The 21,742-nt window shown below is 40.1% G+C and overlaps 1 protein-coding gene across 2 annotated transcripts in view; it reads right to left on the bottom strand.

Annotated features, from left to right (window-relative positions):
• LOC308670913 (uncharacterized protein) overlaps nt 1–21,742 on the bottom strand; it is a 110,544-nt gene that overhangs the window by 4,019 nt on the left and 84,783 nt on the right. For both annotated transcript variants that reach the window (XM_081332731.1, XM_081332732.1), the window contains 2 exons: nt 11,214–11,297; nt 1,806–1,929 (listed from right to left, as the gene is read on the bottom strand). In XM_081332731.1, coding sequence (XP_081188857.1) covers nt 1,806–1,929; nt 11,214–11,297 — 208 coding nt within the window. The remainder of the gene's footprint in view (nt 1–1,805; nt 1,930–11,213; nt 11,298–21,742) is intronic.

The raw sequence follows: 21,742 nt of genomic DNA, 5'->3' as shown, positions 1-21,742 counted from the left end.
CTGATAGCAGAGATAACAGATAACTGTTCACATGTTTTTCAAAATGGTTTTAGACAGTAGGAGTTACATTTTTATATTTAAAAAGTTATCTAATATTTTTGGCAATTTGAAAAATACAAAAATTATACTGATAGTATCGAAGAATGATATCCATCTTTTCATTTTACAAGTAATGTTTTTATGTAACTCTTTGTTCAATAGAACATTTGTTCCCATTTGTTCTTGTTCCTTTAGGAACACAGTGTTTATCGCAGTTCAATAAGAAGCTTCAGGAAGCTTAAAACATGTGAATATAATTCCTTCTAATTCTTAAGGCATACACAAAAGGGTTCTTTCTTTTGTAAGTTTCTTTTAATTCTATTCACATTACTCTATTAATACATTATTAAAAGAACGTAACGTCCATGGTTTCATTATTAAAATAATCGAACATTTTAATTTTATTTCAACAGTTTTCATAACAGCAGTGAAAGATTTTACTTTTTTCTTATCTCTGAATTGTCTAATTGAAAAAGAAGCATTGACCATTATTGTTCATAATCCACCAATATGACAAATAACTAGAGAAGTATTGAATCAGTTGTAGAAGATTTCACATAAAATGTTAGAATGTTCTCAGTTTTAGTAGAACACATTTTAATTTAATAATGGAAAACCTTCATATTTAGACCCAAGGATATACCATACCCATTTCTGATAGAATTTAGAATTATTATAGTAACAGAGAGCCAGGCCCATAAAGTTAAAGAAGTCTCAGCCCTCCAATCTCTCCTGCTTCCACTTCACACATCCTGACCCACTTTCTTGCTATGGAGCAGCTTCTAGTATATTACTCATCTATCTTAATCTGCCCTAACTGAATTTCTTCCCCTTAAAACCAGCTTGTTTTAGACTTTGGAGATGGGGACTCTTTTCCTCATTTCTAATACTCTTCTGAATATATATTTTAGGAAGTATATCTGGACTCAAGAAAGTTCATTCATTAAAAAAACATGTATTGATAAGTTCTCAAATATATACTTATAGCTCTTCCATTGTGGATGGCCCATATTGCTTCCAGAATGATAGGTACATAAAATTCCCACCCATATATACTGTGGGTGAAAATTACGTGGGCATATATGTTGTTATACCAAATATAAACATAAATAAATAGAAATATAGGAATACAGCATATACAACCCTAACCCTAACCCTAAAATATTTTCAATATTATTCCTGTTTGTGACCACGAGACTTCATTTGTAACAGAATGAAGATTTTTTTTTCCTGCTGTTCTTGCTATCATCAACATTTTTCTTATTCTCTTCTTCATATATTTATCTTTACAATAAGAAACATGGGTAGTAAACTCCAAAAATTAAAGAATTGCATTTGGAGGTGAACAGTTGGGTAATGGACTTAAAGACAAATACTAAATTAAAAGGCAGGATAAAAGGAACATTAAGCAGCCTGTTCAGCTTTTGAGGAAGAGTCCTGACACAGAATGGTCCACAGCACTATAACTGGAGGTGTTTATCTTATCACTGCTGTACAAGTACTTATTCTCCATTGTCCTATTTAAAAAGTATAGAGGGTCCATTGCATATTTTACTAGCAGATAGTAGGGTATTGCAGATTTCTTTAATAACTCACTCTGTTTCTTCTGTAGGACTGAATCAACATCATTGTAGGTACATGTGTGAGCAATATACTGTTTGCCAAACAATTAGGCCTTGTTTTACATGAGGATTTTCATGTAATCTAATTTGATTAAATATAATCAAACAATACTGCATGAAAACTTCAATTAAATGATTGCCTACCGTGATACCAAGTTTTCTTCAGGCTGTTCTCTTTCTAAAAGATGGTGGAAATAATCTTCTACAGCCAAAGCAGTTAATGTTTTCTTCAGGTATGGATAGTAAAGGGGGTGGCGGGCTATGACACCTGTTATAAACAAACAGAACAGAATTACTTGTTATTCTGCATAGATTACCTAACAATGTTATTATTTTTACAAAACAAACCATTCAGTCCACATTATTTTAAACTTCAGCCATTCAAGACTAAATCTATCTTTGTACCACCAACTAGTATTTGTTTAATCAAGGAAATCAAGAAAACTGTAGGCCCACTAAAGAGAGAAAATGGCAAGGAAGTTACATGCAACAGGGAGAAAGCAGAGCTGCTTAACTCATACTTTGTGTCAATCTTCACACAAAAAGAAACCTTTGGCTTGATGTCACGGCACCATGGACACAGAAAGACAGGGCTCCATCTTTCATGCCTGAATTTGCTCTGTTGGGGAATCCTGGAAAGGGTCGAAAGTCGCCCCATAGAGGTGACAAGCAAGGAGGGGACCTCTGTTTGATCACAGAAGGGCAGCAGCCCTTCCGCTTGATCTGGGGAAGCCCTCCAATCTGGTGGGTCACAAAGCTGCTGACAGCTGAAGTCAAAAGCACCACCAAGCAACTTTCAAGCAACACGGATGAAACTGGGTGAGACCTGACCCTCTCTTTAAGATTCTAAGTTTTGTTTCCTGAAAAAGCTGCCCAAAGCATTTTTCCCCATGAGGAGAGAGAGAAACTACCCAGGGGAAACAGAACAACCATAAGATTAATTTTAACCTAATTGGATATATATTCTTTTGAAACTTGGGGACTAAAAGTTTTCTTTTTTCTTATTAGAGACTTTTCTTTAAAAATAAAGATGAAAAACCACCATATAAGTTTTGGACTTAAAAAGCTATAAAACGGTGTTGATGACATCATGTGGTGAATTATGGCATTACAATTTGTTATTGCCTAACAGATACCTGGCTTGAAACCCAGACTTCAGATAAAATTTGTTTGGCCTTGACAGCTGCCACCTTTGAAAAACCCAGCTGCAAAGAAGGGATTTGGGGGCAGCTTATCTGTGAGGCAGGGATGATGTACTGTTTTGGAAGCTGGCCTGCTTGAACTATGAATGTAAACTTTTACTGACTCTCAGAGTTATGCTTGGGGAACTGCTTTCCTATTTCCCTGCCTGAGAAGCATATATTATTACACGAGATGATGGAACACCTTGGATTATAAACTCTTATTTGATAAACAATTTTTATTATAAAGACCACCTATAAAAGGTGAAATAGATGTCCCATACCCAGCTACAAAAGACAAAAAATTATTTTAACGTTTGATTCTAAAGTCTTCAACTTAACATATTATCCAGAAGATATGGATGAAGATCAGGAAAAATTCCTTTCCATGTTGAAATCAATGTACTAAACTATTCTTTCAGCTTGTGATAAAATAAGAAGCAACACAAAGGAACAATGTTTTAGCTTAATTATACAAACCCAGATCTTGATTACAAGCAAAGAATTAACAATGCAGAAAACAAAAGGAAAATTGGAACAACTAAACACTAAGACAGAGGACCCAACTGACCAACAGACCCAACCAACTGAAAAATTAGAAAATGGAGTGACAACATTGAAAATGGAAAAAAAACTTTTCACAAATCAAGAAATCAGAATATACTTAAGGAAAAGGAAGAACAGACTGAATGGAAGATAAAGCTATCAGGACAATTGTGGGAAATTGGAGTAACAAGGAGGTGGTTTAATTAATATCAATGGGCTTGCTCTTCCAAAAAAATCAGCCAAATGGTCTTTCTTATTCCAAATAATATATATAAAAATAGAGGGAAAATTATTTGATGATTCAAAGGCACTGACTTGGAAGGTTAGCTGGCAAAGGAAGAAAGCCAGAGTAAGGCTGAAGAAAATAATGGCTTTGACTCATTAGAGGGGATATTATATTACCAATTAGATGGTTGAATATGGTGGAAAATAGGTAACTTTTAGAAAATAGAGTAACGTTATAATCAAGCAGATAAGATGTGTAACCAGAATATTAGACTTTGGCATGAAAAGGGAAAAAGGGAGAAGTTGAGATAAGGGAAACTTTTGGTCACCTAAACATAAAGTACTTGGAAATTATAAATAATAGTGTTTTCTTGAATATTGATGGGAAATTAAAGCTTGAAAAAAGCAATAACAGGACATTGATTGAATACAAGGATTAAGTGTAAACGTAATTAAGATATAAGAATTGTACTAGCCTAATATAACAGATATTAATGGAAAAAGAGAGGAAATATTTGATGTTATAACATGAGATCTATACTAAAGATTTATGTACATTATTGAAGTATTGATTTACCCAGTCATCACGTTGCTTTTTAAATATCCAACTGTAAAATGAGAAAATCAATAAAATATTATTAAAAAAAAAAAGAAAAGAAGAAATAGGGGACACATGACAGCAGTCTTCCATTATTTGAAGGGCTGCCACAAAGAAGAGGGGGTCACGTTATTCTCCAAAGCACCAGAGGGCAGGACAAGAAACAATGGTTGGAAACTGATCAAAAGAGAAGCAACCTGGAATTTAGGAGAAACTTCCTGACAGTAAGGACAATTAACCAGTGGAACAGCTTGCCTACAGAAATCATGGGCGCTCCATCACTGGAGATTTTTAAGAAGAGGCTAGACAGTCACTTGTCTGAGATGGTATAGGTTCTCCTGCTTGAGCAAGGGGCTGTACTAGAAGACCTCCAAGGTCCCTTCCAGTTCTGTTCTATTCTATTCTATTCTGTTCTACTCTACTCTACTCTACTCTACTCTACTCTACTCTACTCTACTCTACTCTACTCTACTCGTACTGCATGTTTGTACAATGAAAGAGACCAAATTACTATACAAAACGAACAGCTGATTTGCTAAAAACAATCAAAAGGAAGAATAACAAAAACACATGCTAAAAAACATAAATGTGAAAATATAGTATGAAAAACAGCCTGGTTGTAGAACAGTTGGTGCCCTACAAATATCTGGATAAGGGGTGTGACTTTAACTCTTCTTTAAAACAAGATAACATTATAGTTCTTTTGAAAGATGTTTACATAATGAGACACTGCCACCAAGAAGGTCCTATTCCTGGCTACTGAACTCAATTAACTGTGATCATATATAATCACAAATAGGAATTAGGTAGGTCTTCCGGTGGCGACGTGACGCTGAAGACAGCCATCTCCGGGCTGTCCGCTCCGCAGCTTTGTTGAATTACTGAAAACAGCGCCGATCAGCTGTTTTGGTGATTCGGAAGCCCCCTCCCCGGGAGAAGAGGAGGGGGTGAGGTCCCAGGTAGGGGTTGAGCTCTCCGGGGCCGCCTGAGCTTTAAGTTTGGGCGGCTGAAGGATCGAGCCCCCCCGAAGCCTGGGTTTGCTCCGGGCTGTGCAGCGTCTCTGCTCCGTGATTTTTGGAGCAGAGCCAAGCGTTAGCAACCACCCCTGCCAGAAGGAAAGACTCTTGAGTATGAAGACGCAGGCAGAGCGGTACAGGAGGTCAAGGTGAAGTGGACTTTTATCTTTACTCTCTAGCTCAATGGACTTTATGGCTTTAAAGTGAAAGTGCGCAGCAAGTGAAAGTGGGGGAAGATGGCGACTAAAGCTTCCAAAGTTCTCCGGACTGCGGGGGCTTCCCCGGTGCAACAGACTTCGTTGCAAGCTTTGCTTCCTCCTGCACCTGCATTGACGCTTAAGGATTTACAGGATGCCTTCGAAAAGCATTCACAATTAATGTCAGATATGATGGAAAAGCTGGAGGAGAAACTGGAGGAGAAGATGGAAGAGAAGTTTAGAGCAATGAGGGCAGACATCTTGCCTGCAATTGAAGGTGTGGCTGTATGTGTGCAATGCTTGGATGAAAAAATGGAGGATCTTAGTCAAAAGAATTCTATATTAGAAGCAAAAGTATTAGAGAATGAAAATATAAGGGATAAAATGGATGGAGACTTGACCCTCGTCCAGTACCATCAGATGGAGTTTGCTATCAGAATCAGAGGCTTAAAAGAGAATCCTAAAGAAGATTTAAAGCAGTTGGTCTCTGAGGCTTTGGAAGCGGTACTGGGCCAGTCAGCAGCTGAAATTGAGGGAAGTATAGACAAAATCTTTCGTGTGAACTCATGGATTGCAAGGCAGAGGAAGTTACCTAGAGATGTGGTGGTTTACTTTACAAAGAGAGCAATTAGGGATGAAGTTATCCAAGTTGCTTATGATACTAAGTTTGTGGTTGCTGAGCAAGAAGTTTTGGTCTTAAAAGAGATTCCTCCAAAGATTTTAAGGAGAAGGAAAGATTTTGCCTTTTTAGCACAGGAACTTAAGAAATGCGACATCAAGTTTAGATGGGAGATTCCAGTGGGCATGGTGGTGATGCACGAAGGTAAAAGACATCGTTTGGTTACAGTGACTCAGGCACGTGATTTTTACAGTAAAGTTTTAAAAGCAACCCCTCTACCACTTTTGGAATCTGTAAAGGGAAATGGCGAGGGAAAGCCTCAAGATGCTGAAGGAATACAGATAGAGGAGAATGGTGCTGGAGGGGATCAAATTACAGTATCATCGGCAGCTGTTGGAGAGCAGAGGATGACGCGTGCCGCCTTAAGACGAGTGAGACAAGAGCAAGAGCAAGATCAGCAGAAAGTTATGGAACCTCCAAAGCGTACTTACAGTGAAGCTGTGGGAGGGGCGCGGCCTAAGGAAGTTAAAGGGGTCCTGGCAGACGTGCTCCAGAAGCTTCGGGATGCCAAGAATGGCGACTAAGTTCTTAACCTGGAATGTTAATGGATTAAATTCACCACAGAAGAGAAAGCAAGTTTTTCAATATTTAAAACAATTTAAGACTGATGTTATCTGCTTGCAAGAAACGCATATTAGGGTTATGGACCAAAAGTATTTGTTGAACTCAAGGCTGGGCACGCAATTTATTGCTTCTGCAATGAATAAGAAAAATGGAGTGGTTATTTATGTCAAGAATACTCTGACAGCGGAACTAATTGAAGTAGATAAACAAGGAAGATATGTTATGATAGATTTGCTGTTAGAAGGCAAAAAAACGCTTTTAGTTGGACTGTATGCTCCTAATCAACAACAAACTGTTTTTTTTAGTTTACTACATACAAAGATTACCCAGTTGGATTATAAATCTTTTATTTTTATGGGAGATTGGAATGGTGTCCTGGATGTACAGCTGGACAAATCTGGTTTTTTTAAGCGTGCCCCGAGTCATGCTAGATTGCTTAAATCTTTTTTTGAAATGAAGGATGATCTGGAATTGCGAGACATTTGGCGAGATACACACTTACATGAAAAGGATTATACTTTTTTTTCTGATAGACATCAATCTTTTTCTAGGATTGATTTTATATTACTGACTAATGATTTTTTTTCTAGGACCAAGAAGATAAAGATTTGTGCAAGAACTATATCTGACCATAGTCCAGTCTGGTTAGAGATCAACAAGGACAATAGAGATAGGCGCTCCTGGCGCGTAAATGAGAATTTGTTTAGAAATCAGAGAAATGTGGAAGAATGCAAAAAGCAGATGAAGGATTTTTTTGAAATTAATATGAACAAGGATACTTCTATGGACATGGTTTGGGATGCTAGCAAAGCCTATATGAGAGGGGTGTTAATATATATGAATAATAAATACAGACGTAATTTGGAAGTTAGGAGGAAAGAACTGGAGAATGAAATTAGGGAAAAAGAAAAGGCCCTAATTTTGAATCCATTGGATGTGAAGATTAAGGAGGTTATTAACTTGCTAAGAGGACAATTTGATAAGTTGATGGCTGAACAGGTGGCAACTAACTTACGGTTTGCTAGGCATAATACTTTTTGCAATGCCAATAAACCAGGTAGGTGGTTAGCCTACAGGTTAAGGAAAAAACAAAGGGCTTCTAACATAGATAAAATTGAACACAAAGGAAAGGTTGTGTTTCAACAGGATCTTATCAAGGAAGCCTTTGTGGATTTTTATTCCAAATTATATGTTAAGGAGAAGATTAATGAAACAGATATTGATGTATATTTGAAGAATGCTAGCATACCGGTTCTCACACAAGAACAAAAGGAAGAGATTAATCAATTGATAACAGAAGAAGAAATTTTTTTAGCAATTAAGCAATTGAAGGTGGACAAAGCGCCAGGCACGGACGGACTGACTGCGGTCTATTACAAAAATTTACAATTGGAGCTGATAAAGCCATTAAGGGAATTGTTTCAGACAATTCAGAGGGGAGGAAGGGTGCCTCCGTCTTGGAGAACTGCTTTTATTTCTTTGATTCCGAAGGAAGATCAGGATGTCACCCAAGTAAGAAACTACAGACCAATATCACAGACTACAAGATATTTGCTAAGGTGTTAGCTAATAGATTGATGAGGGTTTTGCAACAGATGATTCATGGGGATCAAACTGGGTTTATTAGTGGTAGACAAATGAAAAATAATGTGAGGCATATAGTTGATGTGGTGGAGTTTTTGGAAAGGAACAACCAGATCCCTGCGGCGCTAATCTTTCTAGATGCTGAAAAAGCTTTTGATCAATTGGATTGGCAATTTCTGATGAAAGTTTTAGATAAAATGAATTTTGGGGATAAATTTTTACAACCAATTAGGGCATTATATCAAAAACAAACTGCCCGAATAATAGTAAATAATAGCCTGACTGAAGTATGCAATATTGAGAAGGGCACAAGACAAGGGTGTCCGTTATCACCTCTATTATTTGTTTTAACATTGGAGATATTATTGATAAAAATACGGAACTCGGAAAAAATTAAGGGTATTCAAATTAGAGATCAGGATTATAGATTGAGGGCGTTTGCAGACGATCTGGTTGTTACGGTGACCCAGCCAGAAAACTCTGTTGTGGACCTGATGGAGATAATAATGCAATATGGGAAGGTTTCTGGATTTAAGGTTAATGTACAAAAAACAAAAATTTTAGCCAAAAACATGACAGCATCGCAAAAGGCCCTTTTAGAAGGATTAACTGGATTTGAGATTGTTAAAAGGGTTAAATATTTGGGGGTGTATTTGTCACCCTCAAATGCAAAGTTATATAAAAATAATTATGAAAAGTTATGGGGAAAAATTCAAAAAGAATTGGAGAGCTGGGAAAAATTGCAATTGTCTTTACTGGGAAGAATTGCAGCAGTGAAAATGAATGTCCTGCCTAAATTTTTATTTTTATTCCAAATGATACCGGTTCTTAAAAAAGACTCTAATTTGGAAGAATGGCAACGGGGTATCAATAAATTTGTGTGGGCAGGGAAAAGGCCACGAGTTAAACTTAAGATTATGCAGGATACTCGTGAAAGAGGTGGTCTTAAAATGCCTAATCTTAAATTATATTATGAAGCTGCTGCGTTGTCAGGAATAAGTGACTGGATTAATTTGACACAAGGGAGATTATTAAATCTTGAGGGCCACGACTTGTTATTTGGCTGGCATGCATATTTGTTGTATGATAAGAAGGTAGATAATGTGTTTAAAGTGCATATTTTAAGACAGGCATTGTTGAGAGTCTGGAAGAAGTATAGACATAAGTTAGACTACAAGATGCCATTGTGGGCAATCCTGAAACATGCAATAGAAAACATAAATGTTGGCTTCAAACATGATGTGACTACGTATAAGGAGATCTTAAGCTTGGAAAGGAACGTCTGGTGTTTGAAGCCGTACAATCTCTTGCGAGATGAGAAGATCGTTCAAACTTGGTTTCAATATAGTCAATTACGTGCCAGGTGGAAAGAAGATCAGAAAATTGGTTTCTCAATGACTGATGAAAATTTGATAAAGCAAATTAGAAACCAGGGTCCAGCACATATCAAACGGATTTATCTTGCATTGATAGATATTGACTCAGAAACAGAACTTGTTAAAGACTGTATGATAAAATGGGCCCAGAATATTCAAGAAGTTATTACAATGGACACGTGGGAAAAGATCTGGGTGAGGAACGTAAAATTTACACAAGCTCAAAACCTAAGAGAGAACTTTTATAAAATGTTTTATAGATGGCATTTAGATCTTAAAAAGCTTGCAAGTATGTATCCGAACTATCAACCTAAATGTTGGAGATGTGGTGGCGAAGATGCAACGTATTTTCATATATGGTGGACCTGCAAAAAGGTTAAGGCTTTTTGGATAAAAATTTGGTGGAATATGCAGAAGATCTTCAAGCAAAGGATAAAGTTTTGTCCGCAATTGTTTTTATTGGGTATAATTACAGATGCTACTGTTGTGGACATTAAGTTGATGTTGAATTTAATCACAGCAGCAAGACTCTTAATAGGTCAATATTGGAAGAAGGAGGAACTGCCGACTATAGAAGAATGGACTCTTAAAGTTTCTGACCTGGCGGAAATGGCAAAGATTTCGGCTCATTTGAAGGATCATTTGCAAGAACGTTATATTATGGAGTGGAAAAAGTGGATTGATTATATCCAGAACAAATATGGGACTAAAAAGTTTCATTTAGCATTTGAATAAGTTTTCTTTTCTTTTTTTTTCTTTCTTCTCTTTTTTATGTAATATCAGTATTGCTTGTAGTCATTTTATATGAGCTAGAGTGCGATAGACTTAATAGTTTATTGTTGTTAGCATATGGATGTTTATGATTGTTCTTTGTTTTTATACCTTGTACTTAGCTCTGGGAAGTTGGGGGGGGGAGGGGGGAATGGGGGGAGGGATAGGGAGGGTTAGGTAGGGGTGGGTGGAGGGAGGGGGGGATTGTTAAAGATAAAATGTACTGTAAAACTTTTCAATAAAAAAAAACAAATAGGAATTAGGTAATTTTAGTACGTGGGTTGTGTGATCTTATCTCAGTTAGGACAGTACCTGACTGATGGAGTCTTGGCTAAACAGGGTCAGGCTTTGTTAGTATTTAAATGGAAGATCAGAGCTGCAGGCTGAATTAGGAAGTCAGAAGATAAGGCAGTGACAAACTAATTTCATACAGTTGCCAAAAAAACTGCATGACATTATCTACAAAATTATGTTAAGTTTGATTCAGAGGAGATGAGAAGTATTTTATGAGTAGTGAAGAGTGTTAAGTTAGTCAATCTTTTAACTACTTTGAGTATAAATGTTTCTCTTTAAACTTAAACTTTTCTAAAAAGAGAATCAAAAAGTGGAAGCAGGAGTACAAGATAAAACCCAACCATCAAACCCTTTATTATGAAAAGTAACAGAAATATGAACTGGTACATTTAAAAAAATCTTTATCATTTTCTTACATTGCTTTGGAATCACAATTATAACTACACAAAGAATAATTATGGCATAATACTTATGTGTATTTTTAATTAGAAGTTCTTTTTTAAAATAGGATTGACCAATACCTATATTTGCTGTGTTGCCTTTGTCTCCACTTCTTGTATAAGCAAGATCTTCCAGACGATATACATGTGGACCACTTGGTAGATCTATATAATATGAGACAGATTACTGCTTCCTCAACTGCAACAGTAAAATTGGATTTTTAGAAAAATTCTTTTTAAGTGTGTTTATACCTCATTTATACAGTTTTAATTATGCAGGAAATCTTTTCCTTAAACATTCTACAGAAGCAGAGACAAGAAGTATGGGTAATTTTAATTCCTACTCCCATTTTTTCAGACCATCCAAGGCAGGAAAAACTGATTTTCAATCAACAGTCCAGAGCGGCTCACAAAAGAATGAGCTCAAAAGAATCCCTAGACGTAGAAACTTAAAATCTGTTTTCCAGCCACAAGAAACAAAGCTTCATTATCAACTTTCACTGATGTCAATAAGAAGGAAAATACGCAGTGAAAAGTTAACAAAGCTTTGGACTCCAGTCCAATGATGTGCTAGGACAGAGGTTCCCAACCCCTGGTCCATGGACCAGTACCGGGCCACGGTATGCCAGTAACTGGTCTGCACAAAAAAGGAAAGCCCCATTCGCGAGATGCAGGCAGCACACAAAACCATGCACCCTCTGGTCTGGGGAAAAACCTTTCTCTACGGAACCGGTCCCAAAAGGTTGGGGACTTCTGTGCTAGGAGATGATAGGGCTTTGGATAATGTGGGATGTACATTCAACCCTTTCTCTGAAACAGGTATTTTAGGAGCTATTGCCAGAAGAAATACCACCAGGATATATTTATGTCTACAAAACTTTCAGTGGGTGCCAGAAAGATATGCTATTGATTGGCAAACTTTGTCTCCACCAACTGTAAACTACTGTGAGTCTGATGATTTGGTAGTGTGCAACTTTATGTAACAATCAAGAAATAAGGAGAGAACTTTTCCCCATCATGTCTATTATCTGATCTTAAGATTGCTTCCTTAGCAGATAACTAGTTTACAGTACAGATAAACTCACTTGTTCCTCCAGGTTTCAAATGAGTTAAGATTAAGGTGTGGTGGAAAGGTGAACCAGTGTAACTTACATGTTAATAATTTCAAAAAGCTAATTAAGTTTAAGTGGAAACTTTTGGGACATTAGTCTGACTCTTGGGGGGGGAGTAAATGTACATTCTTTTTAATAATTTAAAGATAAAATGAAAAATGAATGAAAAATATTAGCACGTGGTTAGTTTGATAGAATTTTATTTATCAATAGTTTTTCAAGCCTCAGTAATATACTAATTATATATAAACATTGTTTTCAGGAACATTTTGCTCTGTAGCCCCTGGCAGTTATTTGGCTCATTTTAAAACTGATTTTTCTTTTATCAACTTCTCCCATCGCACCAAATATGGTTCTGTTCTATTATCAGAGTTATTCTCTTGGTGGACAGGTAATACAATCCTAACCACCTTTATATATTTTCTTTCCAACATTTCATTCGTAGAAAAATAAAAATGGATAGAAAATATATTGTAGATGATAAATCCAACAAACAAAAATGCCTTGTTAAAAGAGAAAATACAAATTTGGGAATGAAGATAAGTATGCATAAAGAGATTGTCAGTAACCAAATCCTATATAATTAAACTATGTAAACACATTTAGATGTGTTAGATCACTTTGAATGGAGAAAATGGAAGAAGTCATTTAAAAATATATTTAAGTACAACCAACATGGATTAGTGACCATTCAAAGTTACAGTGGACCCGAAGAAGGGGATTTACAACCTGCAGAGGATGTTGGGCCTTCTATGCGGTCACGCGACCAAAATTTGGGCACTTGGCAACACAGCCATATTTACAGCCATTTGTAACATCTTATGGTCATACAACCGTGACTTATGATTGTCGCGGAACAATTAACAGTCCGACCAGAGGTGGATGGACCGTGGTTCATTTGCATGGTCAATATCAAAGAAAAGAAATCCAAGGCATATTCTGTAGTAAAACTTTTAATGAGAAAAAAAAGACCTAAACTGACCACATTCTTCCATCAGGCAGAAGAGGAAGAAAGTAAAACAGAAACTGTAAGACCTTTTTCTAGGCCTGCGCACAAAACAGTTTAAAACCAAAACATTGGCTGGACATAGTTAGAGTCACTATGGTTACAAGATAATATAAGGTGCAGAGCAAAAAAGAGATGTACACTTAGGAATGAGCGAAGCTGGCAAAATTAAAAAACACGCAGTGACATCCCCTTCTTTTGTCAGCGAAGCAGAAAATCAGATAAGGCACATCTTCTTGCGCAGATACTCATGTTGGGCTGTAGGAAGTGGTTTGTTCAACATATCAGCAATTTGGTCATGTGTAGGCACATACTGCAATTTGACAAAACCTTGTTTAACTGCTTGTCTTATATTTTGGTAACGGTTGTCAATGTGTCTAGACCTGGAACCTGTAAAGCGATTCTCAGATATATAGACCACAGATTCGTTGTCCTCCATCACAGTGATTGGTCGAATCGGAGGTGTCCAGATATCTGTGACTAAAGCATCAAACCACGTTAGAGAATTACATGCATCTGAAACACAAGCATACTCAGCTTCTGTAGAAGAACATGGCATGGGTCCGGACTACCTACGGGAGCACCTTCTGCCAATGTCAGCACCCCACCGTCCTGTGCGCTCCCACAGAGAGGGCCTCCTCAGGGTGCCACCGCTCAAGGAATGTCGGCTGGTGGCCCCCAGGGGGAGGGCATTCTCAGTGGGTGCGCCAGCCCTCTGGAACAGCTTACCAACCGAAATCCGGATGGCCCCCGACCTCCGTACCTTCCGACGCGACTTAAAAACTTTCTTGTTCCAGCAGTCCGGCCTGGCATGATAGCGTTAATTGGGGACCCAGTTTGTTTTCACTATTGTTTTTATTATTTTTATTGTTCATCTGTATACCTTCCTTCCTCTGTACACCGCCCCGAGTCCCTCGGGAGAAGGGCGGTTTATAAAAACTAATAAATAAATAAATAAATAAATAAATAAATAAATAAACAAGAAACAAAATTCTGTTTACGCACATGCCAGTAAACAGGACATCCATTCAAAAACATCATATAACCTGAAGTGCTTTTACGTGATTTCTTATCACTTGCCCAATCTGAATCTGCATAACAACATAACTCTGCATAGTCAGTATGTGTGGGTTCTAACAACAACTTCATGTCTTTGGTGTGTTTTAGATATCTCAATAATTTCTTAACACATGTCCAATGAAACTGTTTTGCCTTTCCTACATGTCGTGATAGAAGATTAACACTAAGTGCAATGTCAGGTCTAGTCCAACTACTAATATATAGCAGCGACCCAATGACTGAGCGATAAAGTGTTTGATCCTCGAACTCAGGACTCGGTTCATGTGTCAAGTTGTGAAAATCAGTTTGCATGGGTATACTCACAGGTTTAGCATCCTTCATGTTGCAGTGATGCAATAGTTGTTCAATCTTATCTTCCTGTGTAAGACTGAACCCCTTCTGAGTTTTGGTAACTTGAACACCTAAATAAGTGTTAATATGTCCTAAAGACCTCAATGTGAAAAACTGTTGTAAAGCTTTAGCAAAACATTCACTCATCTGCTTATTTGGACCAATATAAACAATATCATCAACATAAACAAGAATTATCTCATACCTATTATCAGATCTTTTTGTAAACACGCATTCATCTGTTTTGGACTTAATAAAGCCCATTGAATTTAGTTTGTCAGAAAGACATAAGTACCACATTAAACCAGACTGTTTCAGACCATAAAGACTTTTGTGTAGAAACCAAGTATCCCCTTCTTGCTGTCGGAAACCTGGAGGACCTTTGACATAAATTTCTTCATCAAGATCAGCGTGTAGATAAGCTGTTTCAACATCAAACTGGAAAACTTCTAGGCCAAGGATAGTTGCAGTGGCTAAGGCGATTTTCACACTCTCCGTCCGTACTGTGGGTGAATAAGTATTTGTATAGTCCTCAGGATAACGTTGAGCGAAACCCTGGGCTACAAGTCTGGCCTTGTACAACGATTCACCATTCGGCTTCTTTTTAATTCTGTAGACCCAACGAGTGCCAATAACTTTCTTGTTTGCTGGAGGGCTTGCAGGCGTAAACACCTGAAGTTTCTTTAGACTGCCCATTTCAGCCTGCATTGCCTCAAACCATTTATCTTGCTCTGCTTCAGGAAGATGTTTGATTTGTGTGAACGTCTCAGGAGGAAGTGTAACATTACAGATCAAAGGTAAAGGGGCTTTCGTTACTTGCCACGAATACCGCTTTGGTGGAATTTCCTTTGTGGTCCTCTTGGAACGTCTCGGGACAACCGTCCATTCTTCTTCCGTTTCGTCCTCGTCTTCATCGCCAGCAGCATCGGCGGCTTGCAAAGACGGAACAGTGGGTTGAGAAGAACTCATGGAAGGAACATTCGCCTGTGCATCTCGACCATCAGGCTGCGTGGCATCAGCAGCATCATCTCTAGGAAAATAAACTCCAGGATCGTTAGAATGAATCCTGGACCAGTCAGCATCTTCCTCAAAAGTAGCGGATTGTGAAATCACTACGACATGATGAGAGTCTATGTATTTGCTCCATTTTGAATTATCATCAATGCCCATAAATCTCATCCTTTTTGCTGCAGGACCCCCTTTCTTTCTTTGGGCTAAAGGAATATTGACCATAGCATAGGAACCAAAAATATGGAGATGTGAGAGGTCAGGCTTGTGCCCATATAACATGAAATAAGGGGTCTGATTTATCACACTACTCCAAGTGCGGTTAATGATATGGTTAGCATATTTGATAGCTTCACCCCAGTATGGAAGACTGAGGTTAGCATCTTCAAGAAGACAACGCATCATGGTTTGCAGAACTCCATTTCTGCGTTCTGCCACTCCATTCTGAGCTGGAGTGTAAGGAGCTGAGGTCTGGTGTAGTATCCCATTCTTACGCATCCAGTCCTGGAAACGCTGAGACATGAATTCAGCACCACGATCACTCTGAATTCTGGCGATGCTGACTTCGAATTGGGTATAGACAAGATTGGCAAAGTCTTTAAAGATCTGAAAGGTCTCAGATTTTTCTCTCATAGGAAATACATAACCATATCTAGAGTAATTATCAACAATTGTCAAGAAATATCTTTTACCACCAATTGTTGGTGCAAAAGGACCCACTATGTCAGTGTGTACCAAATCAAAAATGCGTGTTGACTGGCGTGTAGCGCATTTTGGAATTGCTGCTGCCTTGGATTTGGCTTTCTTGCAGACAGCACAGTCCAAGAACACCTTACACCCCTTAAGATCCAAAACTCTTGCGAACTCTGGCATCTTCTTCAGAACACGGAAACTGGCATGACCCAATCTTCTATGCCACTTATGGATACACCTGGAATGCAAAGGTTTACCTGTTAGTGAATTCTCAACATTAGCATTTTTATTAGGAACCTCAGGCTTGCTGTGAGCAACCTGTGTCTTATTTGTCCTTTTATTGACTTTAGGAGCCTTTGGAGTAGCAACAGGATCTCTCTCTGGGACATCTCTCACTGGGCCTGTGCTCTCCCTTTTTGGAACTGGTATACTTGCCTGCTCTTGCGGCTTAGACTTTGGTTTTAAGTAATAAACACCACCAATCAACATGGTTTCAGCAACAATATCTCCATCTTTAACTACATAACTTGCTTTTTCGAGATGGTGTACCTGGAAATTTGACACCCTAGACAAGTGACTCTGACTAAGCAAATTATTATTAGCTGATGGTACGTAGTACACATCGGGAATGAATGCACCGAGCTCTTCAATATAAACAGTTCCTTTTCCCATGACCTGAACAGGATGATTTGAAAAAGAATACAGTTCACGAAGTTCAGGTTCAGGCTCGTGCATCTCTGTGTAAAGCTCTTTTCTGTAGGTAACATGTAATGCTGCTCCGCTGTCCAAAGTCCAAAGTAGGCGTCTGTCATACTCTGATTGAGGCTGTGGATCGTTGGTTACAACCAATGTGGCAAGTGGAGCTTGAGGATCACGCCTGGGACCACGACCATGACCTTGTCGTCTGCCTCTACCTCTGCCTCCTCTGGAATCTGTTCCTCTGGGCTGGTACATGGCGGGCGCTGGAAACCGTTGGGGACAATCCCGGGTGGCATGTCCCACACGACTGCAGATGTAGCATCTTGGCATCGTTGGAACGTAGGCTCTTCCATGGAAGGAACGCCTCGCTGAAGCTTTTTATGCAGGTGGTTCCCTTAAATGTGGCGCGGCTTGCATAAGTGCCTCTTCTTCGGTTAAAATTCTGCATACATGATCCACTGTGCGTTGAGCAATAGGCACTTGATTAATCTTAGAAATAGCATCTTTCCATTCATAATTCAAAGAGTTAATGATAATGCTGATCATTTGAAAGTCATCTATAGGATAGCCTCTTTCACCCAGTTCTTTTCTTATTCCTTTCATTTTAGTTAAGTGTTCTCCAATATGCTCACCAGGTTTTAATCTAGAACCATGGAACTCAGACAAAAGTAAACATGTAGACTCAATGGACGTAGGCCGGTAACATGCCTCTAATTGAGCCCAAATTTGTTGGGCAGTTGCATCTTGTGAAAATGTGAGCTGCAATTCAGTGCCCATGGACATCAATAACGTTGTGCATGCTCTATTATTCAGGTCCCATATGTCAGGAGGCCATGGCTGGGCAGGAGGATTAAACACCATCACATGGGTACCTTCTCTACGAAGCAAAAGTCCAACTTCACTGACCCATGCCCTGTAATTCTGTCCTGACCGCTTCAGTTTTGAATCACCAGCCAGTGGTACAATAGAGGGTGCCTGTTGAGGAACATGCAATTGGGGTACTGGCTGTGCAGGTTGTGCAATTGGGACTTGGCCTGCAGGAGGCGCTGGTTGTGCAGGCTGTGCCATCCGGACATAACCAGCAGAGGGCACCTGTGGCGCCTGTGCCAGGGCCTGCGGCAGTTGCATTGAAGCTGCTACAGGTACTGGTGCTGGGGGTGGCTGTACTTGAGCTGCAATGCCACCCTGGCTAGCAGAAGGTGCTGGTGCTTGAGCTGCTACATTAAGTTGGCCTGCAGTCAGCACTGGCCTTTGTATTTGAGAAACCAGTGGAGGCTGCACTTGGGGTAAAGGCTGCTGTGCTCCATCTGAGACAGGAACTTTAATAGTAGCAGTATTAATAGGCATTCTAGCTGAAGCTCCCAATGAATGAGGAGGTGTGGCAGCTTGAAGTGATGCCTTCTGAAAGGACATCTGTGAAAATGCATTCTGCATTCTTGGACACAGAAGACAGTCAGGCTCCCATTCATCTGACACAAGATTCCACTGTGGGCGTGCCTCTGTCTTTGAGGAAGAAGGCAAAATGGCGATCCCTTGTGGGTGTGGCTTTGCTTGTGAAGAGGGAGGCAAAATGGCGGATTCTGAAAACTGAATGCCAGCAGAGGCTCTCCCATGCTTTTCATACCATGCTGCACACAATTTTGCATTTAGCAGATCCTTCTCTAAAACTTCAATTTGTTCATAATAACTTTGCAAAGTTTTCTCCTGCACAGTTTGCTCAGTGCTTGGAGAATAATAGCTCACCTCCTTTCCTAGTCTAGCACCAAATCTCTCATAATCAGCCCGATCCCCATGAGCAGAAGTTACAACTGGGGCATCAGCTTGAGAGTCTGTAGAAACAGAAAATGGTGAAACTGACCTTGGCTCAGAGGCTGCTTCTCCAAGACGTGTAGCCGATGCCAACGGAGTCTGTAAACTTGAAAGAAGATCTCTCTGTGGAACGGCTGCCTCCTCCTCAGTAGAGAAATAACCGGCCTTCTTATTTCTCCTTTTACTTGGCATATTTTCAGCAATGAATCACAGCCTCCTCAGTGCTGGACTAAACTGCCTGGTTAATTGCCTATCAATAAATCTTGAAAATAAAAATAAACCATCCTCGGGGACCAAATGTCGCGGAACAATTAACAGTCCGACCAGAGGTGGATGGACCGTGGTTCATTTGCATGGTCAATATCAAAGAAAAGAAATCCAAGGCATATTCTGTAGTAAAACTTTTAATGAGAAAACAAAAGACCTAAACTGACCACATTCTTCCATCAGGCAGAAGAGGAAGAAAGTAAAACAGAAACTGTAAGACCTTTTTCTAGGCCTGCGCACAAAACAGTTTAAAACCAAAACATTGGCTGGACATAGTTAGAGTCACTATGGTTACAAGATAAGATAAGGTGCAGAGCAGAAAAGAGATGTACACTTAGGAATGAGCCGAAGCTGGCAAAACTAAAAAACACGCAGTGACAATGATTGCTTTACTGAAAGCCAGCAGTTCTGGTTTTCAGCAAAACTCATGTATTCACAGCAAACCATTCTGTGGCATTCACTTTATGACTGCGCTTGTCAGGTTCCTATAGATCCCTGTAGGGGCGCTGCCATTCGGATGAGAGGGAGAAACTCTGGAGCTCTCTTGTGATGTGTTTAGCTTTGCTTTGTTTACTTTGTTTCTCTTTGCTTTAATGTATCTTCCTGGGGAAAATGGGAGGGGGAGGGGAAGAACCTGGGGCTGTCTGCTTTGCCTCACCAAGGATGCGACACCTGGGAACACCTTATTGCATACTCTGTCTGGTGTTCTCACAACACCTTTGCACCTCTGGATTGGTTCCCTATGGACTAGGCAGTTGGGAGGGGTTTGAACAATGGGGTTTAACTTAAGGTTTTTGCACGGGAACTTCAGATCCTGCCTACTTTTCCTGCTTTCACTATCTCTCAATATAAATTCCTTTTTAAATGCTGCTAGTTTCAAGAGTTCTGCTTTCTTGAGGGAATCAGCTGAGGCAGGGCCTTACATTAGACAGGATCTGCAAAGTGGTCAACCCAGAGAGGCACCAGCCCTACCATAGGGACTGAGCAAACAATGTCTTATCCAGGCAGTGAGCATGGAGAGGCTGAGTGTTGGGGAGAAACCTCTACAAAAACTCTCCCCGTCACAATCTCTGGTGAATGGATGGTGGACATTGCTGCCCTGAAGGATCTTGAGAAGCTGAGATTGTCCATTGGTGTGGGGAAGAAGGATTGGGAAGGAAGAGCCAAGGGAGTCACCCTCACCCACGGTATCTGACAACGTGGCTGGAGGTGTGAAATGGAAGTGCTGTACAATGATGGCAAATCAAATGAACAAATGGACCACACTGATCGCCTTATGAAGCAAGCCATGCACTTCATGATGGAAGCATTCCAAAGCCTGAAAACACGAGGGGCCGTAGCCTACCTGGAAAGAGAGAGCGGGAAGTGCGAGGAGGAGATTTCCCCCCTTCCAGAGATGGCCGGGTTGCCATCAGATTGGCTGAGAGGGTGATTACCACACTAGCCACCCATCCCTGGAGGGACCCAGGAGGTGCAAATGCTTGAAGGACCCATAAGTAGGCAGCCCCTCAGCAGGAATGAAAGGCACCTCCCTTAGGTGTCAAATTCAATGGAGACCCTCAGCAGCTGGGATTTTTCCTTGTCCATGTCCTCACCTATATGCAAGAATATGAGCAACACATTCCCACTGAGGGGGCTAGAGTGAAAGTATTCACCCTAGCCGTGGAGGGAGCTGCTGCCCGCTGGATGGTGACCCTCCACAATTCCAATGTTCTGCAACTCCGGAATTTCAATTGTTTTATGATGGCACTGAAGCAGAAGTTTGAGGACCCCCTGGCTGACCAGAAAGCCAGAGCCCGCATCAAAATGATGAGACAAGGTCACCACCCAGTTGCAGAATACTCCAAGGAGTTCTAGAACCCAGCCTGCTGCCTCAACTGGCTGGAAAACATCCTGGTGAGCAACTTCAAAGATGGGCTGAATGACCTGTACCATGCCTGCATCACCAGAAGAACACCAGCTTACCTCCATGACTGGTGCATCCTGGCTGAAGAGGCAGAGATCAACCAAGCTCGGAACCAGTACCTATCATTCAGAGTGTGGAGGCGATCTCCACACGAGAAGAGAGGGGAGATAGCCAAATCCCAGACAGTGCTGCCAAGCTCAACTGCCTGCTTCAAGTGCAGCAAAGAGGCTCACGGGCAGCTGAGTGCCAGATGAAAACCCCAACAAAGAAAGGAGATCAACTGCCAGCAGGGAAACAGGAAGTCCTCACTGCATGCTGACAACAGACATATTTGCACGTCTAAGGCCTTCAGCATCACTTTCCAGAACTGGGCTGTAAATTGAACCTCCTATCCAAAATGACCCTATCAGGTAGGCCATGCAGCTGGAAGATATGCTGAATAAGCATGTGAGTTGTGGCACGGGCTGTCGGCAAACCATTACAAGGGATGAAATGCACCATCTTTGTCAGCATGTCCACTACAACAAACACTGTTGTGAACCCAGAAGATGGGGGCAAGTCCATCAAGAAGTCCATGGAAACTGCTCCCCAGGGTCTATTGGGCATCAGGAATGGCTGGAGCAGATCCGGTGGGGCTCCCATTGCCGACTGGCCTGCCAGAACCATACACAAGACATGATATAGGCCTGGACATCGTGTC

This window comes from Vipera berus (genome assembly GCF_964194415.1).
Source record: "Vipera berus genome assembly, chromosome: 7".
Lineage (NCBI taxonomy): Eukaryota > Metazoa > Chordata > Lepidosauria > Squamata > Viperidae > Vipera > Vipera berus.
This window is presented reverse-complemented; position numbering and strand designations above follow the sequence as displayed.